Source organism: Marmota flaviventris, chromosome 15 (assembly GCF_047511675.1).
Source record: "Marmota flaviventris isolate mMarFla1 chromosome 15, mMarFla1.hap1, whole genome shotgun sequence".
In the NCBI taxonomy this organism is placed as follows: Eukaryota; Metazoa; Chordata; class Mammalia; order Rodentia; family Sciuridae; genus Marmota; species Marmota flaviventris.
Window position 1 is genome coordinate 9,237,720 of NC_092512.1, and position 22,819 is coordinate 9,260,538.

At 45.2% G+C, this 22,819-nt stretch overlaps 1 protein-coding gene across 1 annotated transcript in view; it reads right to left on the reverse strand.

Annotated features, from left to right (window-relative positions):
- Positions 1–14,065, reverse strand: part of Tg (thyroglobulin) — a 213,923-nt gene extending 199,858 nt beyond the window's left edge. The window contains exons 1-8 of the mRNA XM_027950368.3: positions 13,999–14,065; positions 12,908–13,016; positions 11,744–11,841; positions 10,462–10,665; positions 9,959–10,118; positions 2,279–2,385; positions 1,664–1,807; positions 1,292–1,477 (exon numbers count right to left, since the gene is read on the reverse strand). Of these exons, the coding sequence (XP_027806169.2) occupies positions 1,292–1,477; positions 1,664–1,807; positions 2,279–2,385; positions 9,959–10,118; positions 10,462–10,665; positions 11,744–11,841; positions 12,908–13,016; positions 13,999–14,065 (1,075 nt within the window). The remainder of the gene's footprint in view (positions 1–1,291; positions 1,478–1,663; positions 1,808–2,278; positions 2,386–9,958; positions 10,119–10,461; positions 10,666–11,743; positions 11,842–12,907; positions 13,017–13,998) is intronic.
- Positions 14,066–22,819: the final 8,754 nt, after the last annotated feature.

The following is a 22,819-nucleotide window of genomic DNA, read 5'->3' on the forward strand; positions in this document are numbered from 1 at the left end:
TGCCCCATCTCTGAACATTGCTGCATTGGGAACCAAATCTTCAATGTGTAAACTTTTGGGGGACATTTTATACTCAAACCATAATAATTCCTTCTACTTTCATATTTGGTCTCTATACTGAATTGAATAGTGTCCCTCAAAATTCTTTCCAGAGTTATAAAATCCATTCCTATTTGGCAAAGTGTCATTGTAGATATAATTGGTTAAGTAAGATCAAGTCATATTGGACTAGGGGGGGTCCCTTAATGCAACGTGACAGATGTTCTTGTTTGAAGAAAAGAGACAAGACACCAACACAGAGGGAAGACAGTACGTGACAATGCAGGCAAAGACTGGAATTATGCCAGCCCAGCGGAGGAATGCCAAGGGTTTCTGGTGACCACTATGAGCTTGGGGAAGGCAGGGGAGACCCCCCTGTAGAGCCCCTAGAGAGAGTGTGGCCCTACTGACCCCATGATTTGGACTTCCAGTCACCAGAACTGTGAGATGATGCACTGTGGTCGTTCTAAGCTGCCCAGGTTGTGACGACGACTTATCATAAGCTCAGGGTTGAAGTCCTCACCTCTCTCTCCAGGACACCACAGTGAACTTCTGGTTGGCCCCTGGCCTCCAATCCATTGTGCCCTTCAGTCTCTGCTCTAACCTTTTGGGGTGACCGGCTTACACACAAAGCCCATCAAGGCCTCTCCAGCTTGGAGCCTCGATCTCCCCTGACCTCCAGCATGAAGGCCGGAGCCCTGTTATGTAAGAACCCCTTGTCTTGTGCCTGGGCTTTCCCAAGTCTTAGAGGGCCCAGCAGGTCCTGGTCAGACTCCAGGTATCTTCGCTACCCTTCTTTCTGACGCAGTGTCCCTCAGCAGAGCCATGCCTGCGCTTCATGCCTGTCATTCCTTCTCTTGCTCTCTCTATGGAGACCCTGTCCTCCCTTTCCTCCTTCAGGATCCAGGGACACCCAGTCCAGATCCCTTCCCAGGCGCTACCTCCTCACACCCGCGGCACAGCGCTGGCAGACGTCCCCCTTTATGCTCCCTCAGCTCCCGGACACCCTTCCCCCCTGGCACCGCTGAGCCCTGGATATCCCCTGAGCTCTCGAGGTCGGACACAAGATGAGACCCTGTTGAAAGTTTATGGCAACAAACCCCATTTCAGGCACACGGAGCTCAAAGGGCCAGCAGGGCACTTGGGAGGCAGTTAATCAATGGGCTGGAGAGAGGACAGTCCCCAGAAACAGTGGATGGAACCTGAGAAGGTCAGAGGAGGACAGGCCCCCACCCCAGGAGAGGAGACCCACCGCAAGATGGCAGCTCCCCTTGCTGCCGAGTCCCAGGGATCTCCTTCCCCTGGGCATCCACACACCAGCACGGCCCTTCCATCTGGCACTGTACTGCCCGGTAGTCTCCATTGCGGCGGCAGCTTGGAACATGGGGGTGGCCAAAGCTGGTTGCTGCAAACCGCTCCACTTCACATTTGGTGGGGCCTAGAAGAGATGGGTGCGGTAAAGGAGAGAGGAACAAGGCCCGTGCGCCCACAGCACGCACTGCTCTCTGGTCCTGTGAATTCTTACACCCCTGCCCTTACTCAAGTGGAGGTGCAGCCGTGCAGACTGCAGCAGTCCTAAACCCAGCCTGTTCCCTCTAGCAGAAACACACCGCTCTGTACTTACATCGGAATCTGCCAGAGGTGACTAGCCGAACTGCGAGGAACCGTCTCTGCAATATCCGGTACAGGGTGGTTTCAGCAAAGGTGGAAGGCAGGTCCAGGCCAGCAAAAATGGTGTCGTAAATTTCATCCAGTAACAACTCCAAACCTAAGCAAAGGCAGCCAGTATTTCAGGGAGGGACTCATTCAGAAACAAAGCCCTGACCTCTTTGGGTTAACAGATATCCAAAGGGACAGAGCCTTTACCAGCAGCATCATGCATTGGTTCTGAACAATACTTTAATAATTTCCAAAATCGGGGCTGCCTGTGTAGTTGGGCAGGTTGCTCACTGCACAAAGCATCTGCTTAGAGAATGAGCAGTGGAAGTCCATCCTGTGGTGGCTCACCAAGCACAGAGCTGTATTCTCCCCTTTAGTACAAATGGGGGTGCTCTGGGGGCTAGCAGCAGCTGCATTCAGTGTACTACAGGGAAATGTTTGCAAAGGCCACTGCCCCACCACACCCGCAGCAGCCTGGCAGGGGAACAGGCAGGCATCACGGTTTCTGCTTTACTTGTCATGATGATTCTCCATCATGGAATCCCACTCCCCTTCAGGGGGCCTGAGGGGGCTCCCTCACCTGTCTCCGCCAGTTCCCGCCCTTGGCTGTCAGCACAGTAACAGTACCCAGACACCTCAGGGAACCTGCTCCGGAAGGAACTGAAGGTCACAAATGCATCTGGAAACCTGAGGGAGAATGGGATTCATGGTCACCACTTCATAGGAGGGAAGCAGCTCCAGCTGTCCCCATCCAAAGAGATGTGGCCACCTCCTCTCCCTCAGAGAAGGAATGTGTACCGTAGCTCACAAGCCACTCACTCTGCACCTTCAGTGAGTGCATATCTTTCCCAATCTGTCTACCCTTGAGAGCAAAGCTGGACCTGGTAAAGGAAAACTGGGCTGAGCTGTCTCTACCCATTAGCGTTTTTTATGTCCATGAACACAGCTCTCAGGGCCCGGTGGAAACCAGGGAGTGAACATTGTATTTAACTGGCTCTTCTGTGAGCATGTAACTCTAGAGACAAAAAACCAAGTTTGCTTTGCAAATGTAGTACACTGTAGATGATCTAATTTTGTGAGATCAAATGATTTCAAGGATCTTTACAACTTTTCAAGAGTTTGAAAAAAATTCTCTCATAGGAGATCTTTAAGAAGAAAATTTTCATTTCTTATTTAAACACACACACACACACACACACACAAAATCGGGCTGGGGTTGTGGCTTAGTGGTAGAGTGCATGCCTAGCATGAGTGAGGCACTGGGTTCGATCCTCAGCACCACATAAATATAAAATAAATATATGGTGTGTCTACCAACAACTAAAAAATAAATATTGAAAAATAAATACAAAATCAATGTGATGTCACAAACAAGGGCACCATCTCTTTCCTTAAGTTGAGGAAAAGTCAGGGTTAGTCATGTGTACCCTGTCAATTGCTACAAGAAGCTCATCAGCTGGGTCCCCATTCTAGAACTAATAGGAATCTAAAGTATAGAAAGCCAGATTGAAGATTTCTTCCCAGAGGCAATGTTTTAGTGACCAGAGAGGAATTTTTCATCTTTATACAATATCAATACATTTTTTTCCAATCCCTATATAACTAACACCTGGGGCCTCATCATGATTTCTACCTGTGTTGGGGATTGGACCCCACGCAGTAAATTCACACAGTAAGAGCTCTCAGCACTAACAGATGGTCAGTGATGGGGAAAAAAATTAAAGAAGCATAGTCAATCTCCTAAACAGAACCAAATACCAGAGATGAGGAAGCTACATAGAACTCTAGCTAAAAGTGGACATGACAGCGTATGTAGAAAGGCTGCAGTGCGTATAAGATGGCGTGCACCCACCGCAGCAACCACTATGGAAACCGGTACTGCAAGACATTGCATGATGTGTGCAGCTGCCCCGATTCTGGACATGTGGGTGCAATGAGGATTAACTAATTTAAATGGAAATAAATGTGCAAAACAAAAGCTTTGTAAACACTGCAAGATTATGGATTTTTTCATGCTGTTGGTTTGTTATTGTGTGTCTGTGGATTATATAAAAAAAGAATGTTACCATAAGAGTGTTTCAAAAATTACTTTACCCAGTTGCCACTGATAGGAAGCACATAAGAAAAACGTTTGTTTTTTGGAAACTGAAGAAATTCAGTTCTAAAAGTACTAACAATGGTATAAGAATTGTTTCTATTTATTGAGCACTAGTTTGCAAAACACAGTCTGTAAAATATCTAGTATATATTGACTCATTTAATCCATTTAATGCTTTTAAAAGGAAGGAGGTATGATTTTTATACCATTCTAGAGATAAAGAGAGTGAGGTGTGTGTCGCCGTCTTGGTCTAGAGGTGGGAACTGGTGTGCTCACCCTGCTCTTAGCCACCACATGATAGCTGCCTCTATCAGTGGTGTCACTTACTGAGTGCTTGGCTGTACCTGGCTCCACCCTCTTAAACAGCAAGGTACATGGGTGTGTTCTGACAGTCTCCTCCGCATTCCCAACACCTCGCGTCACCTGGCATCTAATAGATGTTGAAGATACATGTGTTGGATATGTACATTGACCAGTTACCTGGAGGCTTTATTCCAGCATGAAGTGCAGGGACTTCACATCACTCTTAGGTTATGCTCCCCTGATGCGACCCAGAGGCCCACTTTGGCCTCTTTGCCCAGGAAAGACATGGCCTCCAGGGTCTTCGTCATTTCACTCAGCCGTGTTATGGTCAAAACCCCTCCTTCCTAGCAGGCATGCTCCTACAAACTGCCTGCACCTATTGTGCTCGTGGTGTGGACCTTGCGTTCTGGTATCTCTGCCTGCATCCTGGAGGGTGCCCTGGCTTCGCTGGAGGAAGGCTCATCCTATCCTCCCGGGAAGATTGCTCTAGGGTTAGATCGCCTGAGTCTTTTCTCACCCCTGGGACAGATGTTCTGTGCTGTCATCTTTAATCCCTTCTTCCCAATTCTGTACCTAGTGAGAAGAGCTAAGGACCTGAAGCGGGACATACCAAATTCCTGTCCTGGCCTACCCACACGTGATGATTGCTGTTTATCACTCTTCAAAAATGACAAATATTGAACAATCAGATACTGATGCCAAGCCCTCACCATTTTTATCTCATTTAATTCTCACAAGAGTCCTTTTATAATATCTCCATTTCACAAATGAGAAATCAGGAATTCAGAGTGGTGAGGTAGTCAAGCCAAGCTCACCGAGCTGGGCCAGGTATCCTGAGGTCACTTGCAGTGCCCTTTCAACACAGAGGGTGGCCAGATGGTGAGACTATGCTTAAATGCAACATGTTGGAGGCCTAACCTGCCACCAACGGTGAGTCTAAGCTCCAGATCATTCCAAGTTCTTGTGTTCCTACAATCCAATCTACTACAACCTGATTTTTGTGGATAATTTTTTTAAATGATGCTACTATCTATGAATTTTGGACTCCACCTCCAGCATAATAATTTGCCCTATCAAGATTGTTTTTGTCATTGCTTCTGCTATTGTCATTGGTGACTTGCTGTCACCAGGGCAGGAAGTTTTCTGCTATGCTTTCAACCTCTCATCAGATTTTATATCCCATTTCAACCAAGGAAATTCAGACTTCTGAAACAGAACTGAAAGACCTGATAAAGAAGACAGCCCTGATTCCATCCATATACTGAGGTCAGCTAGGTTTGGCCAAAGATACTGCTAGAGGTGGTGGGTTTGAGTGGGATTCTACAGCCCAGAAGGGCGACTCAACTGGGAGAGAAGGAAGAACGGAGAATGTGTCCAGAAAGATTATTAAAATGCCTCCAACTTCTGGTAGAAGACAGACCAGTGTGGGCAGAGGAGAAAACACAGATGTTGGCAGTCAGACGAGATGCAAGTACAGTGGAGAATGCTGAGGACCAGCAGCAGTGTCTCTGAAATACAGTGCATGGAAATATGGTCTCTGCTGCTTCTCATGGGCACTGGCCTTAGGAAACCAGAGGTTTCACTGCTCATTGGTACCAGGATATTGTCAGGTCATATAGCCCCATGTGGCATATGGCATGTTGTGAGGACCTTTGTGAGGACCCAAGGACCAATGTGTCCTCCTCAATAGGAGAAAGACATTGTGTTCTCCTGTGAAATGGGCTTCTTTTCATCTGGTAGAAACTGAATAACATCTTTTCTCTGGAAATAGAGCGTTCAGAGACAAATATGAAACCTCTCACACTTGTCATCACTTTACAGAATGATTGATATGAGCAAACCAATTACCAATCTTTGCCCTGACTTATTCTTTTTGTGGGGAGGGATACTGAAAATAGAACCCAGAGGGGATTTACCACTGAGTCACATTCCCAGCCCTTTTTATTTTTTTATTTTGAGACAGGGTCTTGCTAAGTTGCTCAGGGCCTCACTAAGATGCTGAAGCTGGCCTTGAACTTGCTCTCCTCGTGCCTCAGCCTTCTGAGGTGCTGAGATTACAGGCATGTGCCACCTAACCAGCACCTTGACCTATTCTTATGTTTTTACCCTTACTCTGCCCTCCTCACAATTTCCTCTAGTTTCTGCTTTTATCCTGTTCTGGGCATATGTGAAGAAGGAAAAAAGATAAAATCAATGCAGAGTAATACGCATTGCATCTAGTGGAAAAGGTTGCTTGCGTTTTGTTGATCATCTCAGGGTGATCATAGAAGAATCCTCCAAAAGAAAATTCTAGAGGAGAAGCAGGTGATGGCATTGCTGAGTTTATGCTCAAATTGTGGCCAACCCAGACTTAATAAAGCTCAGTGGAATCGCGATGCTAGTACCCCCAAGACATCCAGTCAGGCCATTTGCAAAGCAGGATTCATGCCTCTGGGCTCAGGCAGCAACAACCCATATTCAGATTCTCTGCCTCCTCTCTCTGGTGCTTCCTCCAGAAACCTAACCACCAATTAAATTAGCAACACATTTGACTCTGTCCTGCACTCCAGTGGGTGCTCCTTAAGAGAGGGTCCACGGCCGAGCACAGTGCCTGAGTATGACCAAGCATCACAGAGAGCTCCTGTGAAGGTATAAGAGGAATCATCTGACAAGATATCTCCATGTGGTCTTTTCCATATTCCAATTTTGGCACATATTAAGATGTACCTTCCCTCTTTCACCGGACAGTTAGGATGGCATTTGAGGAGAGGCATGTTGCTAAGAGATTTGAGTAACCTTAGTTATTGATTTGCCTGACGCCACATCTCCATTTAAATTCCTCGAGGAAATCCCTTCAGAAAGTCAAATTGTGACTTTCCTTTTCAAACGTATTCTCATGGAAAACAGACAAGGAAGTAATCCCTGACTCTCCCCATCCCTCACTTCCCTATCTGTTTCTTCAAGACAGTTTTCAGATTCCACCTGGTAAATGGTTCTCCAGTCCTGCCCATCTCCCATCACCCACTCCATCACCTGCTGCAGACAGTGGGCTCCCACCACATGCCTGGCTACTGCCCTGGCCTCTCAAGTCAGAGTTGTCTCCTAGCACCCACTCTGCTCTTCCCTCACCCTGGGCATTCTTTTCAAACTCCAGGCTTAAAAAATCACCCTTTATCTATCTGAAATCCGTCTGTAACTGGCCATCCTGTGTTTTGTTTGGCAACCCAGGTGTTAAGCTTACTCTTGGGTGGCCTCCAGGGCTCCTTCCACGCTCCCCAAAAAGTCACTGAGCCTGGGACTGGCCAGGTCTATGTAAGGATCAGAGAATTCCTGATTCCTGCTGGGCTTGCAGTAACAAACCGCCAACCCTTCCCGTGATCTTCCTAAACCAGAACTTTCTCTGAGACATACTTCCATACCAGAAAGGAAGGAGCTCATTTCCGGATGAAACTTTTTTTTTTGCCTGTTTACCAACAGATGCTTCATTCTCAATTTTGCATTGAACTACACTGCCCTCTTGTGGAAGTAGCTGTGAATTGTTCATCACCTTAACAGGGCACCTGCGTGCGCAGTTCCTTGGTGCATCTTCCTGTTCAGTAAGCATTTACTGTGGACCTGCTGTGTGCAAGACTCTGCTACATGCCAGGGGGTGTGGTGGGGAGGGGAGACAAATTCTACTAGAATTCATGGATTAAAGGAGACAGACAGCTCTGGAACACAATCATTATGCTTCCTGAGTTCCTTCTGTTTCAGATTCCTTGTTTGCATTCTGGAGACTCTGATTACACAATCATGTCCATGAGTATAACAGTAGATAAAAGGATGAAAAATTCCCTGGATATAGTGAGCAATGATGTGAATTGAGGATGCACTGGTTGCATCTATGAGTGTTGGGTAATTAGGCCATTTGAGCTTCCTACGTGCTCACAGGCAGACTATTCTCTAGTTGCTGGGTGGGGAAATCCAGGCTACATGTGTGAAACTGGGTGATGCATGAGAATTCCCTACAGATGAATGATAGTCTACAATTTTGTCAGTCCCCAATGGTTCATGAGTGGTTTGTCGTCATATCTTCACTGTGGACTAATGAGCAGGGATTGCCCTCCGTTTCACAGATGGGAACACCAAGACACCCTGCTATGCAGTGGCAGAGACGGAATGCAGGCCCTGAAGGCAAAAGCTACAGGGCCAAAGAGTGAGGCAAATGGATGGAGTTGGCAGGAGTGTGGAAGAAAAGCTCAGAGGGACCCTGAAGCAGAGGGTGAGCTTTGATCCCAGGAGGGTGGCTCAGGCCCAGCATCTGGTTGCCACTTGGAAAAGCAAGTAGCCCCCCGCCCTGGTACTTTAGAACCAAAAATTTGAAAGTTTAGGCTTTAGGTTAAACATATGAAATTGTCAATTCTGAACTACACTTTTACCTATAAAAATGAAAACTTAGGGTATAATCTACTAAAAAGTCCCGATTTTTACACTGTTATGCATCTCAAACAAAGCCCATCCATGGGACCAACACAGGTTGCTACTCTGTGATGCCTCTCTGGCACAGCCTGTGAGAATTTCCCCTCACTCAGGGAGGGAAATGTGTTTTAGGAGGCCAGCCACATGAAGGCCCCAGCTCACCAGCAGAATTCCTGCCAGTGTTCACAGATTAGTACTTTACTCTATACACTTCCATTCCATCTGAAGTCTACAGGCATCTTTAAGAGTTCTAGCATCCTGTGATCTGAGGTGCCCATGTTGAATAGCCAGAAGTTTCTTGGCTATCCAGATTTATAAAGCAACTATCACTCTATATTTGTTATTTAAATCATTAAAGTTATTCCCACGGGCACAGGAGGAGCATGCCTGTAATACCACTGACTTGGGAGGCTGAGGCAGGAGGATAGCAAATTCAAAGCCAGTATCAGCAACTTAGCAAGACCTTGTTTCAAAATAAAATAAATAAATAAAGTACTGGGGATGTAACTCGGTGGTAAAGTGCCCCTGGGTTAAATTTCCAGTAATAAAAAAAATTAATCAAAAAATTCATAAGTGCATACATAAGCATTCTTCACAAAACCCCATAAACATAGTTATATCCATGTTTTTAAACATGCTTTCTTTTGTCTTTTTCTGCTGACCCTCCTTCTGCCCACCTCCAACTCCTTCTCAAGAGCAGCCATGCTAACAATGTGGAGTGTGCTTATTCAAATCTCTATCCCTGCAGACCTACGCAGACACTAGCATAATTATATAAGCACATACAGAGGATCTTTTTGCTTGTTTCCTTCTTAAAAATCGAATCATGCTATATTACTTGGATTTTAAAACTTTTGTCACATAATCTGATAGAGATGGAAGCCCCTCCAAGTTGACTGTCCCAGCTCTAACACACTCTTCTGAATGTCTGCTGAAATATTTATGGCATATATACATTTTTTCAGCTATCCACTTTTTAATGATCGGTTTTGTTTCCCCCATTTTCTGCTACAATGAAAGTAATGTAGCAGGCACTTAGTACATGTGTCCCACATTTTGGTATTGTAATTTTTACAGGCTGGCTGGGCCAGAAGAAATACACACACACACACACACACACACACATATATATAAATAAATATATATATACATATATATTTTATAATTGCAATTATAAATTATACTATATATATGTGTGTGTGTGTATATATATATATATATATATATATATATATATATATATATATATATTTTTAAATTGCAATTGCCAGCTTGCTTAAAAATGCTGTAGCTGTAGGCAGTTCTTCACTCCTCACCAGGCTGGGTGTGTGACATATGGGCCCACCAGCTCCCAATGTGAGTATGAGCTTCATCCAGCAAGGGTCTGGTGATGAGTGGACCCCAGAGGATGGCTGCCCTTACCTGTTGTAGCTATGGACCAAATCGAAAATCATCATGTCCGTGGTGTTGACAAATTTGCACTGGACGGGCATAAACTCTCCATCTGCAGAACACTGGGGTGGTGACTTGTCTCCTACCCCATGGAGAAGACGACGGTTCCTTATCTCACAGCTCCTTGGACCTAAACATTTTCAGGAAAAAATGTCAAGTTCCTGCGGACGGGGAGGTGCGTGTGTTTCTGCAGTTGAGATGCGTGTGCTGATCCTGCCTGTGTGACAGGTAGGACCCCGACAGTGACTAAGACCCGCACCAGGAGACTCACATGCACTCATTGGAATCCCACTTCTGCTTCAGAGAGCATGGGTCGTCTACCTTGTGAAGTATTGGAATAAAATCTGCCTTCGTCACGCTTTCCTTTTCTTAGGACCTGGTTCTCTGCCCATTTTGTCAGACCTGAAGGGCTTGGTTTACAGTGAGGAAAACTGCCCCCACCCCTGGGGGTGCTGATGCCCCCTGAGACTTACATCGTGTTGGCCTCCCCAGTTGCCGGGTGCCGTAAACCTCCATGCCCTCTGCGTCCACGCACCAGCACTGCACCTGCTGCAGGTCACACTGCACAGGCGAGTAGTCCCCTGAGTCTCGACACTGAGGGAGGTAGGATGTGGCCGTGCTGTTGAGGTAGCCGCTCAGCAAGATTTGCTGCTTGTGCAGCTGGCAGAAGGACAGACCTAGGGGACAAGAACAGCCTCAGAGCAGTGTTGCAGGGCACTCATCTGTCCAGGGCCAAGGCCATGGAGATGGCTGCTCCCTCCCCAAGGGACACAGCTGAGAGGGAGACAGCAACCCCAGGACCCTCATTCAGAGGGTTCTAGCATCCTGTGATCTGAGTCAGAGCAGGGAAGACCTCACTAGAACCACAGGGATCAAGTGCATGCTCCCTGGCCTTGGCACTGCAGGGGAGATTCAGGCCAGCTGTTAACAGAGCTTGTCTGGATGTGGATTTCATCATGGCTAGCTGTGTGACCTTGGGAAGCTACTCCACCACTCTGTGCCTCACATTCCAAATCTACAGATTTGAAAGGCCTTCCTCCAGGTCCCTGAGGGAGAGCAACTGAGGCCAACCACCATCCCCCTGTTGAATCCCTACTAAATGCTTGTGTTCAATCCTCACATCACCAGAAGGCAGAATGGATATTCATGCTGCAGTGAGGGGCTGGAGCTCAGTGAAGGCTTGCAGCCCAGCCAAGGTCATGCCACCTGACTGCGAGGAGCCAGCCCACTGACATTAGAAAGTGAAGTGGGGCCTGAGAAAGCTGTTCTGCAGGGGTTAATGGCTCAGCTTGGGGCTCTAGTGTCACGTGGCTATGGGGCTTTCTCAGGCCCCACTTCACTTTCTAAGGTGATTGGCTTCAAACAACCTCGACTATTTGCCATAGCAATCGTTTTTACTACACAGCATTTGCCCAAGTCCCAAAGCCTAGAGCCATGCTCCCTCTGAGACACGCTCCCTGTACTGTATGGCTTCAGGGCACCTGTTGTCTCTCACTCTTGCTCCCTCGACACCAGGCTCAGCTCCTGGCACCTGGGAGGACCTTTTTTGAACAGGTGATTTGAATGTCTCATTTGATTTCCAAAGAGCTCCTCAGGAGACAGGGCCTTGTGTGGATGCAGGGGCTTTTATTCTAACCAGGGCAGCCAGCAGCCCCGGGGCAGACTTTTGCCCCCTGCCCCCAGTCCGCTGCTGATTTCCGCACACCAGGAGTCCTGGCAAGGCCCTGGATCCCTGGGTGCCCGGTCCACACTCACAAGCCTCTGGCCTTCCCTGCCGCCTGCTGCCTGGCACTTCCCTGCCATCAGCACCCACACACCAACAGGAGCGGCCATCATTTTGGCACTGGACAGTCCTGTGGAGAGACATAGGAGGTGTCACTATGATAGGCTCCCAAAGCCACAGGCTGGGTCCCACCTGCTGGGGCCAGGGGCCAGCTGGTTATGTGGGGATGCACTGGGTGGGATCAGGCCAGGCATGGGTTGTTCCCAGGGAAGTGATGGCTAAGCCAAGACTCATACGGTGGCTACAGTGGAAGAGAAGGTGCCCAGGAGAAGAGAAGAGCACCTACCAAGCCCTGAGGACGGGGCAGACCTGAAACTACAAGTGGCCAGAAAAGAAAGGCGGGAACCGGGAACCTAAATATGGCCGGCCGACAGAATCGAGGCACCCTCTTCCTCCTTCCTCGCCTCCTGGAGTCCCCAGGGGTCCTAGCCCTGGACTAGCAGATCTCTGCACGCTCTGGGGAGTGTACAAAGTGAGGCTAGGCACGTGAAGAGAGTGCAAGACCACGCTGGGGGTGTTTCTCACATGAGTGTGTCAGAACACAGTTGTGTAGACAGAGTTCCCCTCACTCAGCGTGACTGCAAGAGCGGAGGGGACACAGGTGGCATGCTCATTCAGAGGAATCTGCAAGAAGAGGTATCTAGCTCCCCCCTGCACTACACATCGACACTCCCAGGGCCCATGCCTGTGTTAGGACAGTGGCCAAGACCCTTTCCAGAGGGGAGTTCACTTGGAACATGGCAGCCCAGAGCCGCCCTGAGAGCCAGGCAGGGTGGGCCAGAGGCGAACCTAGACACAGAAAGCCAGCTAGCTTCTGCTTCCTGCTACCCAGATTCCTTGTGAGGACAGACACTGGGAGCAGGGGAGGCACCAAGGAGCTCCCTCCTTCTCTTTATTAAAAGGCCACACACTTATCAGTAAAGCAATCAGAGTAAAAATATTGGCAAGGAGAGAAGAGATCGGTCAGTAGCGAGGGTTGGATTGGGGCTCTCCAGGTCAGATGTCCTGGAGAAGAGAGAAGAGGCCCCCTCCAAATGATGGGGCCACATCTCATCCACACTGAGGAGTTGGAGGGCACAGCTGTGTGAGTGCGTTAGTGCAAGATGCTCAGTGGGAGCTCATGAAGTCAGACTTACTGGAAACCACCATCTTCTGAGCACTGGGGGATGTGGTCCGCCCGCTTCAGAAAGGCTGCTTCCCTGTGCAGCTCACAGGGTCGGAGCGGTTGGGCATCCACCTGGTATTCTAAGCAAAGGGAAGTACTTCATGAAAGGGGGGTACAGGCGGGGCTCCAGCAGCAGAGAGAGGTCCTGAAGTGCAGATGCTTTTAGCAGCATCGTCATGAATCATAACGGCCTTGCTGCATACTGACAGTGCTCCTACTCTTCCCAGGGTGACATCAGCTCATGGGTCCTCCACACTCCCCTGGAAGTGACCCATAACATTCTACTCACCATGTGGCACCAAGACTCGGCATCAAAAGTAACCTGCCCCAAGGTTAACTGCTGGGAAGGAAGAGTTCCAGAATAAACCCAACCCAGGACCCCACTCTCAGTGGTGAGTTAAGGTCAGAAGGCCAACAGGAAGTTGTTCCTGAACTTGTCAAGCCACTCCCTGCAGAGGCAGCCTGTCCACACACAGGAGAGTGCAGAGGAACTAACAGATTCCACAAGCCTGTTCCTCATTGACAGCTCCTGTAACAGGGGGATCTTACTCAGGAATCACAGCCAAATCACTGGAAGTGCTACTGAGTACTCATAATGAAGGCACCGAGGGCTGGCACCAGTTCAAAGTCAAACACCATGTGGCTGACCCAGTGATGTAACCGGGGTCCAGTCCAATCCTCGGGGAAATTATTTTTTCTACTGCCTGATAGTGACTTCTCAAATACTCAAATGCTTGACATAGACTGTGGGGTAACTAACGAGATAAAAAATCTAATGCCAGTGTCAAAAATCTGGCATAAGAGTAGGGTGAGGAGAGCTAGAATTGAACTGGGAAGATCTAGTTTCCCATCTCCTCTCTACCAGTCACATCTCTGTGACTTTGGGCCATTCAGGTAACCTCTCTGAACTTCTGTGTCTCCATCTGCACACAGCCGGCCTCTGTGTGGGGATTAAATCAGATGGCACATGTTTAAATGCCCTGGGCGGAGTGGAGCCAACCAACTCGGGGCCGGAAATCTCCCTCCCCTCCCCTGCTCCATGGACTCTGTTGGAGAACTCACCAAAGATGTTGGCTGACACGGAGCAGGCCGAGCCTACCAGGCCAAGGACCCACAGGACCAGGGCCATTTTCCTGGCCCTTCCTGGGATGAAGAGGAAGAGCACTGTCCACCCTCATCCTCTGACCGGGGCACTTTATAGAGCTGAGGCTGGCACGGTCCTTGCACTCAAGGGCTCTCAGAGGGGCAGCAGCTCACTCTGTTTTCTCTGCTGGTCACAAGGAGCCCCTCTCACCTGCGTCCGCACCCACGGAAGACCCTCAAGAGGCCAGTGGGGCATGAGAATCTTGTCTAGACAGCAATGCAGGCACAGGGTGGGGTGGCTTCACAAGACTTTACACGTAGCTCAATGTTGTGTAGCTTCGTGGTGACAGAACCATGCCTACCATGGAGGAAAGCCTCCCCTCCCTCTCCTGCCCTTCCAAGTCTCCTTCCCACCTGCTGACCTGCCCTTCCCTTCTGTTACCCCCCTTCCTCTCTCCAGTATTTTCTTTTTAGAGCCCAAGATTTGCAGGTACTATTCTAGCAAGGACGTTATGGCAGAGAACAAAACAGGCAAAATCCTGCTCCCCTTAATATAGGGTGTAAGAATGTGAATGAGGGAAGCCATGTCCACACGTTCCCATTCCTCCTCTTGGCCTCCAGGGAGCAGGACCTGGCCTTTTTTCACAGCACGTGTCTGTCAGTGCGGCTCTGACAGGGTTCCAGCTTCCACTCCTCGCTCCTGATCCGTGTGACCTGGGAAACACTCATGGGTCCTCTTTCTCTAGACAGCAAAGTGGAAAGCAAAGTAACCATGTGTCCACACTTGTTTGGGCACCTGAAAGAGAATAAACGACATGCTGGCGAGTGCCTGACACTCAGCGCTAGCACTTACTCTCATTGGCACTTTCTCTTTTTTGCAAAGGGCATTGTGCCAGGTAATGATAAGTGTGCAGAACAGCCCAGCAGGTAAGGGGGCAGTGACAGGCTGGGGCAAAGGTCACTGGATGACCCAGAAAGTTCACCGAGGACATGGCCCATGAGAAGAGAGGGAGGGTCATGAGAGAATCTGGGGGAGAATTGGCCCAGGAAGCAGGAAGAGTGGAAGGCCTGCTAGAGGTGGAGTGACCCTCCCCTGGGAGAGGCTGGGGTGCCACATGGCTGTCATGCTGTAGCCTGCACTCTGAGTCAGGACCCTGTGTTGCTGAACAGTTGATATGTAAAGTTCTTAATACAGGATGTGATGTCCTGTGTCCAATATCGGCCAATGTGTCAGTGCTAGAGCTGCAACCACAGAAACACAGAGCATCCCAGACCCGGAGGCTGCCACCACAAACGTTGGTTTTCTCAAACTTCTGCAGGCCGAAGTCCAAGTTGAAGGTGATGGCAGGGCTGAAGTGATGGCAGGGCTGGCTCCTCCTGAGCATCACTTCTTGGCTTGTCCCTCTGTCCTCGTGGGGTCTCTTCTCTCTGCGTATCTGTGTCCTGAGTGCCTCTTCTCATGGGAACACCAGTCAGATTGGAAGGGCCACTCCAAACTATTTTAACTTGGTCACTTCTTTGGGGACCCTATCTCTAAAGACAGTCACATTCTGAGGTCCTGGGGGTGGGACTTCAACATATGAATTTTGGGGACAGGGCTCAGCCTCCAAATAGTTACTGACATCACTATTATATTCATGATACAAAACACAGAAAATAAAATCAACTTGAGCGTCAGGTGTGGGATTAAACCAGGTGGGAAACCCTGCTAAGTCCACCCTTCCTGGGGACCCCAGGTGCCCAGGGCTGTTGCACTGCTTTGTATCTCTGTCTCCAGCTGGACTTATCATTGAGCTCAGGTACACTCTGTGTGGCTGCTCCACATTCATTCCCAGTTCAACACATCCCAAACCACCTGCATAACGCCCCCACACTGCCGTTTGGCATGTGAGCTCACCAAGCGGAGCCCTCCCTCTGCTCACTTCTCGTCAACCTCCAAGTGCCTACAGGCAAGGGCTCATTGTCTCTCCATCCTGCCCTCACTCCCTGTTTCCCCACTTCTCTCGCCTTCTTTAGGTCCCCACAGCTCTGGATTAGACCAGAGCAGCTCCTGCCCTGACACTTGCAGCTTCTTAGCAAGCTGCAGGACAGTCCTAGAAAGAATGACCATCCTGTGGGATGGAGACTCAGGAGGAGGCTTGGGAGAGTCAAGGGCCGAGACATTAATTTGTCCTTGGGAGAACGGAAGGATATCAACCCACACAAAGACTTAAGATTTCAGGCCACGATGGTTTGGGGAGATGTACTGGCATTTGCTAGAAAAGAGAATGAGAGGAAGAACTCCCCCAGTCCCCTGCTGTCCCTTTTGTACTGGCCCAGGTCAGCCCATGCTATGGACAGCTAGCAGCATCCTTCTCACTAGAGGAATAGAAATAGTGTGGTATCATGTGGTCCCTTGTCATCTCTCCTCTTCAAGGATCCTATGGCAGATGAGTCTTAGAAAAAGTTAACATGGTTCAAGGTGTGAAATGCTCACCATGCTTTCCATCAACCCAATAAGATATGCACCAAGTCTGTTAGGGTTGGCTCTGTGCTGAGTCACTCTTGCTGGCCTGGCACTGGGAAGGAACAGAGTGGAATCAATATGGTGAGGCCCTTGTCTCTGCTCCACTGGCTTTTGTGCTTTAGAGACTCTGGGCTCAGTAACTCTGAAGGAACTGAGGATGAAGAGGACCATGGAGGTGAGAGACAACAGCCTGTGAGCTGATTCCAAATCACAGCCCTCTGGAAGACAGGAGCACAAACACTACATGGGCCAGAGTCCATGGGCTTCCTTCAGAATCCACACCAAGAACCCCCTATGCCCGCAAGGAGAGTGCTTCTCTTCACCCAAGCAGCAGAGCGTGGAGCTTAGAGGACCAAGCCAATTGCCTCCTCAGTGAGAAAGGGTCCTCTCACAGTGACTCAGCAACCCATCATGGCTGCCCTCCCCACACTATAGAGCTCCCAAATGCGTAGACTCTCACAGCAACTCTGCATGGATTATGGGCTCTGCCTTCACCATCACCAAAGGGAAAGCTCCTACTCTCCTTGGCCCCAAGGACAGTGGCCTAACATTTATCTCCTTCATTCCCTAGTATGATGACTTTATGTATAATAAGGACTTAATGAAGATTTGCTAGGAAATAGAACTTTTGGAAAATGGAGGAAGAGATGGTTCCAAATGAAACCCCAGACACCACTCTTCTGAATTCACCCATCAGCTGTAACCCCTGACAGGGAATCACTTAGAAGTCCTTTCTTCCTTATTCTGAGTTGCTGCCATATTGCTGGATTCCATGCTCCTGTTATGGATAGCTTCCCCCACTCCCATATACCCTGTGACTCAAAACCATGTTTCTCTTTCTGATGGGTGACAGTAATAAAAATTCCTGGCATTTAATTTCTTCATCCATAAAGATGGAGCAGAAATAGTTTTCTTTATGACTTCCTACTAAGTATAGCTGAAACCATGGGCATTATCTATAAACAGATACAAGAAGATACCAAAAGGTAGAGAAGAGGGAGTACACCGGCCAGCAACCTCAGAACCAGAAGGATGATATGGTAATAGTTCCTTCATTTATGAACTTACTTCTTCTATCACTTCCTTTAAGAATGAAGACGGAATGAAAGAATCTTAGATGAGGAAACCTATAAAAGTCTGTCCCCAAAAGACCTACCCTCAAAGAATGACTACAGAAAGTTCTCCAGACAGAAAGGGAGTGATGAAAGAAGTGAACTGCTCATAGAGATAAAGTGGTAGGGAGTGATCGCTGGTCATGAGTTGTCTCAGGGATCTCAGATTGGGTGTTGGAGAAGCTGGCAGTTCACCCCCCTAGCCCCATCATCTATAAAGTTGTAATGCTATTAGTGTCTAACCCCTTTAGATAATGTAATCATAAATAAATATAAGCATACATATAGTATAGCACATGACATGTCAGAAGTACCTAATATTTTTCTTGCAAATATGTGGAATTTTAAATGGCGGTAGTCCCAGACACTAGGGTTAAGGTGCATTTCTTTGCCTTAAAAATATCTGCAACATCTCAATTTCTGCTTTCTGTGACCAATGTGCTATGCTGAAGGTGGGGTGCATTTGGCAATATGTCATCCACTAGCTTTAAAGTGTGCAGCCATTTACAGCCCTGTCCCACATTGGCTGCTGTCTTGGACTTTGTTTGGCTCCTTACATTTTTGCAGCTCTTAGGGAAACATTATCCTTAGGGATATTCTTTTCCTTTTTCCTGAATTTTTTTTTTAAAGAGAAGCATCATCTTCAGCTTATTAAGTTTTTGAAGGTGTGGCCCCACATGACTCTTGAATACCAGAAACCTGATGCTCCTGAAAACACTTGCTTTCCCTTGGGGTTTTCAATTGTTCCAGGTCTTGAGTAGTATTCATTTTGCTACTTTATTTTATGTAGTAAATATATATTGGCACTAACATTTTATTTTCCACTGTGGTTCCTCTTTTGATTTCAGGAAGGCTCAGCTTGTTTTATTTTAATAGCTTCTTAAGAAACTCATTTCTTCTTGGATTCATTTTGGTCTGGTATGTTTGCTGTATGTGAGCCCTTCTCTATTCTTTTCTTTCTGGAAAACATGTTTTGCTTCTCTCAGATTAGAAGAGAGAAAATCAGTACACCATGGGACTGCCCAAAGCATTAGACTATCTTGTCCAGGGCCACTTCCTGAGCCCCACTGTCAAGGTGTTCATCACTGATCAACAATCCAGATGTGCACACTTTATTTTTTCTGGCTCCCCTTCAATGGGTCTTATTTTAGTGTGCCTCATCATTCTGTAATTTCCTAGACCTGTTCCTGCAGGGTGTAGGTAGCATCTGTATCTCTACCTCTGCAGAAAGTGGCTACCTCACCTTGACATACAGTGTTGATCCTTCTTGTCCAGTCTTCTCACATATGCCTAGATCACCTGGAAGCATGGGATACAGTGATCCATTCTTAATGAGATGGTCTCCCTCACCTTATTCATTTGTGGTTAGCTCCTCAATGGTCCCTAATACTGCCTCTCTATGGAGAAATCCAGCAGAGAGCCAAGATCTGAGGGAAGACTAGTTCAGCCTTTCTAAGTCTAAGTCTGTTCTGAACCATAACAATCCAGACATTACTAGAGATGCTTTCTCCAATATCTCCTTCCAAGCAATTTGATTCCTCATGTATCTCTACTTCCCACTTGGGTTAGTTATCGGGGACTTCAATTACTTGAAATCTTGCCAGCATGCCTTCTAAAATGTCATTTCTTCTCCCAAGAAACACTCTCTTCTTCTCTTTATTTTTTTCCCCCAACTATTTCAATGCTTCTGTGATGACTGGAAGAAGGAAGCATATTTTTCTAATGGTTTCAGTTCCTCCTTAATTTCTGGAATCAGCCTGATTCTGAGGGTTGGAGAGTCAAGGATGGAACTCAAAGTTGTCTGTGGGTTTGTAATAATTTCAATCTTGTACTCTGTCATTATTTTTCAAATTTGAATTATTTTTCAAACTAAAAAACAGATAATTATTTCTCATTCCTTTTTCTTTAATTTTTTAAACTAATACAAAGTTTATTGACAGAGTACAAGATTGGTTTAACCCCCCCCAAAAGAATAATGCCATACACCGTATTAAAGATAAAAAAGTTATATGACTACCTGTATGATACTAGAAACAGAAAAAAATTTGTCAAAATCCAGCGCCTTAATGATGCAATTATAAAGTTCAACATTCATAATTAAAACTCTCAACAAACTAAGAACCTAACTTCTTTAATCTGATAAAAGGCACATGCCCAAAACTTAAAGATAATATATTTATTGGTGTAAGATAAAGTATCTTCCCTCAAGGGGACAATTAAAGGATATCTGCCACTCTTACTACTTTTATTCACAATGAACTGGGTGTCCTTGCCTTTGCAACAAAGCAATGAAAAAATAATAAAGGTGTATGCATTAGTAAGGAATAAACGTGGCTTTATTAATAGAAAATATAATATTGTATATATAGAAAATAATTGGGGTCATACAAAAATTCTATGACTGGCAAGCAATTTTAGCAATGTCACAGGAGACAAAATGTTAAAAAAAATTCGATTTTTTTCTTTCTAGTAATGAAACGTCTGAAAATGAAATTTTAAAAAACAATTACAATTTACTCAAAATTAAACTATTTAGAAATACAACAATGTTCAAAATCTGAACATTGAAAACTACTAAATAATGCTAGGAAAAAAGTCATAAATGGAGGAAGTTATCATGCTCATGGATCATAAGACTATTCAATATTGTTTAGATGGCAATTGATCTATATAGCTTTAATTCTGGTCAAAATCTTAGCAGCTTTTAAAAGAAGTAGGCAATTTGATTCAGAAATCTTTGACAGAAATGTAAAAAACCTAGATTTGGCAAAAACAATTTTTAAAAAAACCTTAAAGAGTTCTACTACCCACCATATCATAAAACTTCAGTAATTAAAACAGTTTGATGTTAGCATAATAATAATATAAAAAGAGTATCAAGTGCAGAAATAAACCCTTGTAATATGGTTACCTTATTTTCAACAAAGGCACTTACATAATTCAAGGGAAAAAGCCTTCTCAACAAATGATACTGGGGTAATTGGATCGCACATGCAAATTGGAATGGTGAGCTACCAAGGCAGTCCTAAATGACTAAAATCCCAAACAGGGACACCACCACAGGTATGGAACAACAGGGATTCCCATTTAGTGGTTGGGTTTTAGGCCTATTTCTATATACTCTATTCTGTATCATTGATCTACATCCCAATCTCTGTGCCATTTTCTACACTGCCTTGATTACTGTGGCTTATAATAAGCCTCTAAATCAGGAATTGTCTGATATTCAATTTTGTTCTTCCAAAAGTTCCTGAGGTATTCTAGGTTCTTTGTCTTTGCATATAAATTTTAGAACCAGTGTGCTAATTTCTATTTGAAAAAGCCTTCTGGAATTTTTATTAGGATTGTTATGACACAGGTCAATTTTGGGAGAACTAACGTTGAGTATTCTAGTCCATAGTCCTGATATATCTTTCTATTCATTTATTGTCATCTTTATGCATTTTTTACTCTGATCTTACACATTTTTTTATTGTCCAACTGTCGACATTTTTCATGCCTGGAAAATGGTATTGCTAGTTAATTCTGATTTCAATTGTTCTTTGCTAATATACACAACTATTAGCTCTGATAGCATTCCTTAGATTTTTCCAGGTATACGACATGTCACCTGAGAATGTTTTTCTTCCATTCCAATTGTATGGCTTTAACTTCTTTTTCTTCCTGCATTGACCAGTGTCATAATATCTAGTACAATGCTGGAAAGAAGTAGTGATAGCGGACCATCTTGCTTTGTTCTTTGTTGTAGGGAATATTCTTTTTTTTTTTTTTCCCATTATGCTGCTTTCTTGGTAGAAACTGTAAAGTCACATTAATTCCTATTAATTCCTTCTATATTTTTCTGATAATTTTAAATCATGAATGGATGTTGGAATTTGTGAAATACTTTTAACAAAAATTTATATTCTTATACTGATATATTATTTTCTGAATATTAAATCCACTTCATATTACTGAAAACGACCTAAACTGGGCTTGGCTAAACTATCCTTACTATCTATTGCTGGATTCAATTTACTAATTTTTGTTGAGGATTTTGTGTATATTCAGTAAATGAATTGATCTGTAATTTTCTTTCCTTGCCATGTTTTTCTTTTTTCCTGAAGGTCAATGTTGGTCTCAAAAATTAAATGCTCTTCATTTTTAAATGTTCTGCCAATGATTACTTCTTAAATATTTGATAGAATTCACATTTAGGTCTAGAGTTTTCTTCAAGGAATGATTTTAAAACTACTAATTCAATGTCTTTAATTTCTCCTTTTGGTAATTGTCCCTTGAAGAATTTTTCCATTGTATTTAAGCCTCTAATTTGTTAAATATAGTTGTTCACAAAAAATCTTTTAGAAATTGTTGGATACGTAATATTCCCTTTTCCATTCTAATGTTTTTGTTAAGTCTGCCCAGGACATCAATCTTACCATTCAAAGAACTAGCTCTTTGGTTTACACATGGCCTTGTGTTTGTCCACTTAGTACTTCACTGGCTTCAGCACACACTATTTCCCTTCCTTTCCCTGCTTATTTGGTTTTAATTTGTTCTTTATTTTTCTAGTTTCTTAAGATGTAATCTTCATGATTTCGTACCTTTCTTCTTTTTAAATATAGCTCTTAAAGCTATAAATTTCTAACACTGAGCTATATTCTACAAAACTTAGCATGTTACTTTCATTTTCATTCAAATATTTTCAAAATTTTACTTAGATTTTTTTGCCCTATACTCATGAGTTATTTAAAAGTATGTTGTTATATTTCCAAACATTTGGGAATTTTTCTGGGTCTTTCTAGCATCAATCCCTAGTTTAATTCTGTTGTGGTCAGAAGACATATGCACAATTTCTATTATTTTACATTTTCAAGACTTGTTTTAAAGCCTAGTATATAATATGTCATTTTGAGGGTTCCATGTACACTCAAAAAGAAAATCTATATTCTTTTTTGTTGTTGGATGCAATGTCCTGTAAGTGTAAATTAAGTCAAGTTAGGTGGTCATTTTTGTTCAAGTATTCTATATCCTTAATGATTTTTGTATGCTAAACAAGGGTTGAAATTTTCAAATCTAATTGTAGATTTTTCCACTTCTCTATTCAGTGAGGCTAGTGTTTGTTTTGTTATTTTTGTACTCTATTAAGAAGCCAACAAACACACTTTAATCACAATGTGCCATTTTTTCCTTGTGTGCAAAA